Raw genomic sequence first — 8653 nt, forward strand, 5'->3', positions numbered from 1 at the left:
TGAAGAACTGACCTGCCGACCAGCGAGGGTTCTGACCCAATTTCTTGACTCCCGAATACCCGTGGAGTGATGAAGAATATATATACTTGTCGAAACTCATCATGGCTCCCTCGTTGGACCGATATCGGGGCAGGAGTTACTCCCACTTGAGTGCTGGTCGGACCCTTATTTTGCCCCCATTTCTAATGCTTCTCCGGTCGTTCCTCTTGGGCCGCTCAGATATCCGCTCAGCTTGAGCCTTCTGTTTCTGTTGCTCCACGAGCTTAGCTGCTCTTGCCTCAATTAGAGCGTCGAGTTTCTCCTGGGAGAGCGTCACGGTGAGGTCGTCCAGCTTCGTCCATCTATTCCGCTCGGATACAGGCGCGTTCCCACAGACGGCGCCAATTTGATCCTGTCCGAGTCGCTGAATCGACGGACGCTGGGCACGTGGCGCTCTCCTCTATCTCCGACCAGCTGCACCGACCTCCGGCGAACCTGCACAGAAGTCGGGCCGGGGAGGGGTCCCCGGCGACGACCCTCCGACGCTCAAGTCAGGCAAGCAGACAGCAGATATGAGGCTCCAACATGCGAGAGAGCGTACCTTGGGCGAAGGGTAAGGACCCTTATATAGGGCTGTGAAGAGGCATGTGCACTCATACCGAGGTGCACACGTGTTCTGTGCCATACCTTAGTATGGGCTTGTCAGATGAGCTTGCCTGACCCCTTACTGCTACAGTCCGAGCACGTCTTTGATGGGACAGTGAGCCCATGCCCTAAGATCTTGCGTATCACCTGCTGTTAGAGGATGTTTCTGTCCTTGTCTCCATGCCGAGCGTCCGACCGGTCGGTGGTTTCCTCACGTCCGACCGGTCGGATGTGCTGATCCGCTCGGGAGCTTCCTGGTCGCGTGCTCGGGACTGTTCGCAGTGTTGATACTTTATTCTTTCGGCCGAGCGGGCCATCCTCTCGGCACTACTATACTGTTCATCATGAGCGTCGGAACCCCGACTCCCCGCCGGGGTGTATCGCTTCCGCTCGGAAGCTTCAGCCGGTCGTCACCATCATAATCAGCTCGGCCAAGCTTCTGGTTGGCCTTTTACCTTTCGACCTCCACGTGACGTTGACTCTGCTAAATGGGGTCCCCCACTCTTACTGCCGGATCATATATAATTTTTTTATTTTTTCTTTTTTGCTTCCTATTTTTTATTATTAGATGGAGAAGAAAGAAATAAGTTATTATCAGATAGGAGAGAGAAATACTATTTTAATACTAGTGTGATTGTGCACACAATTCAGATTTTCTGGTGACGCTAGAGAATCCCAACAATAAACTACTGTAACGGTCTTCCCTATGTAAAAAATTATTTTAATTTAATATTATACTTATCTTAGTAAAAAAAACTAAGAAAAGTATATTTTTTAATATCGTCGGCCTAAAATATTTATAGAAGTTTTTTTTGATTATAGTGTTGTCAATTCTAAGATGTGGGACTAAAGAGAACTATATTTTTTATATAAAACAACCAGAGAAAATTAATGATGAGAAAAATTCATAATAATATGCCGTAGCTAAGTCTCGAACTCTAGATCACTGATTGTTTCGCTTGTAGAATTACTAATAAATCTTGAAATTATTTTTAGTGTGAATAGAAAAAAGGACAGTAACGTAAATTCATTTTAGACTTCACTAAAGTTAGTTAATAAAGGGGAGAAATTTTTAATAAGATAGTAAGATTTAGGAAACGTAATCTATTATTAAATTTTGAGAACTACTATTTATAAAATATATATATTTAGTAAATGAGTAAGATAACTGGTGCAAATTAAATTTTTATACAAAATATAAAATTTAAAATAAAAATTTAGTTTAGGATAATTTATTAAGTGCTCTTAGTCTTTAAACTACGTCATCTTATTATTATTTTTTTACCCAGAGATCCCAAATTTTAAAGATCTGATCTTACCCATCCGATTCCGACTGAATTGTTCTGATCCGACCCTATCGATTTGATTATGACCCCATGCATAATCCTAAGAATTATGGAAAGCATAGATTGCAGTGACGCATTACTTCCGTAATTTCTTAGACATTTCATACATTTTAAATTTTAAAAAATAATGGATATATTTCTCTTAAAGATTGATTTAAGATTGATTCTCTAATAATATTAGTTTAATGAATCATTTATTGGATATTTGGTATTAAAAGAAAAATGGAAAGCACACATTGGCTGGAGGTCCTGCAGCTTTGAAGGGTGGTTCAGTGCCCAAGGTCATCCCTATTATCCAGTGCTGGCGAATCCCAATGGAGGGAGGCTGCTTTGGTGGATGCGAGTGCCGTTCAAGAAACTTCACAGGCGCATTCAACTCATTGGCCATGTGAATCGATTAAAATAATCAATCATCCACTTCTGTTCGTTTCTCCGGAAGCAAATCCTAGTTCAGTCAACTGAAGAGTCATGAGTTATGGGAACTTTGTTACGATTTCACTAAAGAAAGTTACCTTTTGTTTTGGGACAAGAACAATGTTTCATATCCTGCATGAATTATGCTAAGAAAAAACATAGGTTATAGGTTATATCAATCATTTATTCACATGTAAAATCACTCATAGTGCAACGGTTCAATATATAAGCATAAAATTAATCTATATAATTTGTTTTGCAAGTGTTAAAGTTCGTCACTCAATGTGGAAGATTATTATAATGTAAGCTACACAATATTTTGATCATAAGTTGTTTGGATCATGTGCCAGCAACTACAAGCCTTGCACTCTTATCAATCCAGAATCCATCTGAAAACAAGCTGGAAAAAGGGAAGGATTCCAGATCAGGAGACAGGAGCTAAATGGCCAGCACTGCAAGATCACCTTACTTACTCCATGGATTGCATCATCTACTTCTATTAAAATATATCTCGATCTTACTCACCCAATAATATATTTATTCGTCACAAATAATAAGCTTTCGACTTATGCACATAATTTTAGTCTATTAATTAGTCACGATGAAGACTTTGGACTTTGGAGACTGAGAGGGTGGGCTACTCTTTTAATTTTTCTATAGCCTTCCCTTCGGTCACCGTTGCATTTGATGCCAACATTAAATAAAGATATTTGTGACATTTAGTAATTTACTTGCTATTTTCTTTTACTGTGGATGGATAGTCTCGATCGAGGGCCCGATAGATGACGACGAAGCAGGGGAGGATGGCCCTCGGGTTGGCCACCAGCAGCTCCTCCAGGTTGCCGTACGCGCCGGATCCGTCGGGCACGGCCACCGAGTCGTAAGCGTCCTCCGCCGCAGGGTCGTCGCCCGGGCGCCTCACTCGCCCGGCGATGACGCGGCACACGAGCATGGCCCGCAGCCGGTCGTCCGCGGCGCCGGAGGCGTGGCCGCAGTCGTGCGCGCGCCCGCTGCTGGCGGTCGTCCGCACGTCATGCGGGCGGTTCGCCCGCGCGAAGCCGTGGCGGATGATGGCGCAGACGCCGCAGGCCACGGCGGAGGAAGCGGTGTCGCCGGTATTGGAGCAGAGCGAGGTGGAGCCACGGGCGCCAAGGGGGCAGGAGAGGGAGGTGCAGTGGAAGCGGAGGAGCTCGTTGCCATCGGCGGCGCAGCGGGAGGGGTGGTTGTGATGAGTGGCGCCGCTGGCGGCGGAGTGCGGGAGGGCGCGGGATTTGACGGCCGCGCGGTAGTCCTCAAAGCGCGCGACGGTCCGGGCCGTGTTACGGACCTTGAGGATGCGCTCGATCTTAGAGATCGGACGGTCCCTTTTGAGCCAGCTGGACTTAAAGATTATCTCCACGATGTTGCGTCCCGAATCGTCGGGCCCCAGCTCCGACACTACACGGTACGTTATCATCAATGCAAGTACTCTTTTTTTCTTTCTCACCAAAAGTAATTTATAAAATTAAAAAAAAAACATATTTAATGGGAAAACTCGGCAATTCGACGTAATTCAAACAATTCAGATATTAATGCTTCATCTACCGATTTGATTGTACCTCCATGTCTTGTGATTTCATGCAATTCTAGGGTTTCAGGCTTCGTGAACACCTCGCCGCACTCGGCGCAAGCACACAGCATCGTTCTCGGCCTTGGATACCCTCTAATTAGGATCAATTTCTCTTTTCAGAAGAAAAAAAAAATTGGATAAATTTGTGCGGGCTCGTTGTAGGAGAAAGAAAGTACCTGGAAGATGAGTCGACGGAGACGGCGTGGCACTCGTAGCAGCCGGAGAGCTTGGGGAGCGGGGAATAGTATCCGCCTCCGCGACAGCCAAGCGACGCCGCCGGAGGCGCCTGGCGGTGGCGGGCTGAGCGCGCTAGCGGCGCGGTCTCGTTCTGTGTGATGGAACTCGCGTCGGAGGAGAGGTCGGTATCGGAGCGGTGGACGACGCGGGTGTTGCCGTGCACGACGTCGCGGATGGCGCAGATGGACGACCCGCAGACGGCGCGTCCGAGTCGCGACGCCGGATCGTGGACCTGCGCCACCGCGGAGCGGCAGCTGAGCAGGCTCTTGAACTGTTCCCACGAGGAGGAGGAGGAGGAGGAGGAGGACGGCGGAGGGAGAGATCTGGAAGGGGGAGGTGGTGGCGTCCTCTTCTTCTTCTTATTCTTGGCTGGGTCGCGACGGCGGAGGTGGCTGTCGGTGGTAGCGTCGGTGGTGAGGAAGGAAGTGACGGCCATTAGGAGGAGGACGAAGAGGTAGTGGAAGAGGAGCGAAGGCCGTCTCTTCACCACCATCAACACTACTACTCTGCCTCTGATCCGATGGATGCCTTTTGGTTGAGATCTGACCGGAGAATGAGAATAACGAGAGAGAGGGAGAGCGAGGGGAGGAGTGGAGAAGGTGAAGGCGTGGATGCGAAATGATTTGTATTCTTTTTTTGTTTTATGTGGTTTGGTGTCTTCTGTAGCCATGACTTGTTTATATCTGGTCAAACCGGTGTCACCTAATGCGGTCGTAACGAGTCATGAAGCTTTTAATAAATGTGGTCCGTGGGGTCGCGGCCCGGGGATAATCCGCATGAGTTGGCGGAGGATATATTGATGATGACGAGAGATGGATGGGAAGAGTGGTTTTAGCAAATTACGGTAGTTGTTCATAATTTCTTTTTTACAAAAGTTAAAAAAACCTATTCTACCTCTATTCTACCTGTATACCTTTAATACTATTTAATAATATTATCTTCCGTCAGAATTTTGGGCCGAATAGACCTGTTACAGTACTTATAGTTTTGTAAAATGTGAATCGTTATGTTATGATTTTATATATAGATGTTATGATTATATTTATATTATCCTATCTGAAAATAATAAAGATAGTTCTCGTCTAAAGTCTCTGTTTCACTCTGTAAAATAAAGAAAATTAATATTGAGTAAGGGAATAGGTTCTTGATATTGACCTTCCAACATTTAAATCGGTAAAAGATGACGGAGCAATAATAATTACGATTTTATAATTTTTATCATATGAATGATAGGAATTACATAGTTGTTATCATGCGAATTCTTAACTATTATACTAATTATGAAATCATAGTTATTATTAAGATTATAATAACTACGAAATCATAATTCTAATAATATAGGTTTAATTTGTTTATCTAATATTTATATTGTAATAACTACAATAGGTTCAAAAATTAGATGGAAAATTTAAATCTGAGATAATAGTATTGACAGTTGAATAATTATCAAGTCGCCCTTTTGTTTCTTTATTATTTGGAAATAAACGCTTTCCTTATTTTTTTTATAATTTAAATATTCAGACTTTATGCCATTAATATAATCTTAACATTAATAGATGATTTTTAAAAAAATATATATAAATAAATTTATTTATCAGACAAATTTAAAATATAATTTATACACATTTAAAAATTGACCTCATTATAAATAATCCAGATAAGTTAGTTACGAGTAAGTAATAACTTAAGCTTTAGCCCTTTTTTTTTTTCATGATTTAATAAGTTAGCGAGAGGTAGTTGATTCAAGATGGTCACAGTTGCTAAGTACATTAGATAATGATTATAATAGTGGTAGAATAAAAAAAATAATGCTAGAGGGAAGTATGAATAACGCTTATGATTTTTTCATATTTTTCCTAATACTCGAGAGGTACACAACGGAATTAGAATAAAGAGGAAGAAAAACATTGCTAACATTTTTTTTTATTTGGTTCATAATCTGTGATGACTCCTGCTTAAGGTCCAAAATCATTGATTGCTTTCGTTGGACAATTCACTATCAGTTCAATAAATACAGTATACCAATAATTAGATGATATGAAAATTTTGATTACAATAAATATACTGCTTAATTGAAATTACAAGTATACCAATAATTATATGATATGAAATAAGACGTAGTTGTTGGAGCAGCGTTACAGTGTTGTAGTCGAAGTTCGGAGCAGTGCATAGCTTGTTTGATGGTTTGATTTTTTGATACTTCCTGCACCAATATCAAAATCAGGTTCAATTATCTGGTGCTCCCTATACTGACAGTATTCAAGGGGTCAAAACTCGGTAGAGAATTTTATCACCTCTACATACCTTCGTCCAAGCACTTGCCAATTTAGATTCCTGCTGAACTCATTCTTGGTGGCTTGGGATAATTGTGAAGGGCCGCTAACATAGTGGTACCAATAAGCAAGAAGCAGTTTATATTAGGGATGACAATGGATCAAATTCTATATCCTTTATTTTAATATCTATTGAGGATCAAATAACCATCTACATATTCATATCTATTGAAGGATCAGATATATTTTATACTAATAATTTTTCTTTTTTAAATCTAACTTACCATTTTTCAACCAAACTATAATAGAATTAACAATATATATATATATATATATATACATATACATATATATATATATATATATATATATATCTATATATATATATATATATATATATATATATATATATATATATATATAGATTAAACATCTATATAATTGACTTATAATACCAACAAAAAATAGTTAGTAAATTTTGGAAAAAAATATCTCATATATATCATTAAACGGTTAATTGAAGAAAAATCTTCGATTACAATTTAAATTTTGCATGTAGTTACCATATCAATTTTTTTTTTTTTTATTTCCACTCCTTGTATGTAAAGTTTTGTTTTCTTAACTCCCTCATGCAAATATCGTTATCTAATTGTCCCTCATATTTTTAAGTAAAACAAAATCTAAAAATAAATATAATTTCTCTCAAATTCAGCACTTTAAATTATAATCGAGTATATTTTTTATTAAAATTATTCCTCATATTTTTTAAATACAAAAAGTCAAAAAATAAGTATAATTCCTATTAAATTTAGCACTTTAAATTAAAATTGAATATATTTTCTATCAAATTCAGTAAGACTTTTGTCCTGCTTAATATCATTACTTCTAAATTCAACACCATTTAAAAAAAAATTTAGTACATTTTATATCTAATTGAGTGTCATTTAAAAAGAATTTAGTATGTTTTCCATCCAATTGAAGTGGAAAAAGTTTAATTTTAAATAGAAAATATATTAGATTCTAATTTAATGTGTTGAATTTAAGAAGAATTATATTCTTTTTAAGACTTTTTTAACCTAAAAATACGAGAGATAATTAAATAAATTGATGCCCATTATATTTTATATTTAGTTAGGGAATAAAAATAAAATTTTTTATATCTAGGGACTCTATAAAATTTAAGTTTTGACTGAGGACTGCATATAAAATTTTCTATAATTTAATCGAGGGTCAGATATCGAATATTAATCGTCCATCGTACCTTCCTGTAGTCCTGTATTTAGCTCAAATATCAGATCCGCTGTAAATTCAAAGGAAATTATCATCACTCATTTATATGTATCATCTCCCATAATATTAACAAAATGTAAAAAATTTAAAAGTACAATATCTCTCATAACTCTCACTCAGTCTTTAATTTTATTAACTGTTTTGTTACCCTCAGACCAGCAGGTCTTTAATATGTTATGTTAGGAGTTACATCATTTTCAATTCTCGTTTAGAAATTTATACATCATTATCTCTATTTCACCACTCAATTATATATTCGTCAAAACATAATTGATTGTCGAAATATATTTTATAATTCTTATAGATTTGATTAGATTATACTAGCTTCAACTTATTACTAGTTAAGGATTTGGCTCGGTGTATATTTGGTTCTTTAATTAATATAAAAAGGCTTTAAAGTATAAATTAATTGTACTCTTTAATACTCTTTAATTAAATATATAAGCGGACCATTGCACTAAAAGAATTCGATATCTTTTATTTTTTGAATCCAGTATCCTTTTTATATATTCCGACGGCTTGCCGATTGTGGTGGCGCTCTAGCTTGTCAGCTTACATCAGTGATGCTCAAGTGCTCAGGCTGGCTGGCTGCCTAGCGATGGCGATCCGATTGGGTAGCAGGTCAGTATGACTACTTCATGCAGGTCTGTAAGGATCAAAACAGAGTAGATGCGAAAGGATCAAAACAGAGTAGATGCGAAATGGACTTGCAATCTACTTGGTGGTGAGCACATGCACATGATGAGCCACACCTTTGTTATCATGTTATGTCGACTGATCCTTTTGATTCGCAAACATCTGACCGCAACTACTTGTTCTCACGGAGATAGAGAGACGACGTAACATAAAATAAAAGAGCA

General features: G+C 38.8%; 1 protein-coding gene across 1 annotated transcript; it reads right to left on the reverse strand.

The window, feature by feature from the left end:
• Positions 1–2901: 2901 nt before the first annotated feature.
• LOC122052833 lies at positions 2902–4915 on the reverse strand. Its single transcript, XM_042614561.1, has 3 exons — positions 4170–4915; positions 3983–4086; positions 2902–3821 (listed from the first exon to the last, which is right to left on the reverse strand). The coding sequence occupies exons 1-3, from the start codon at positions 4898–4900 to the stop codon at positions 3112–3114; spliced, it is 1545 nt and encodes a 514-aa protein (XP_042470495.1). The 5' UTR covers positions 4901–4915; the 3' UTR covers positions 2902–3111.
• Positions 4916–8653: the final 3738 nt, after the last annotated feature.

This window comes from Zingiber officinale, chromosome 3A, assembly GCF_018446385.1.
Source record: "Zingiber officinale cultivar Zhangliang chromosome 3A, Zo_v1.1, whole genome shotgun sequence".
In the NCBI taxonomy this organism is placed as follows: Eukaryota; Viridiplantae; Streptophyta; class Magnoliopsida; order Zingiberales; family Zingiberaceae; genus Zingiber; species Zingiber officinale.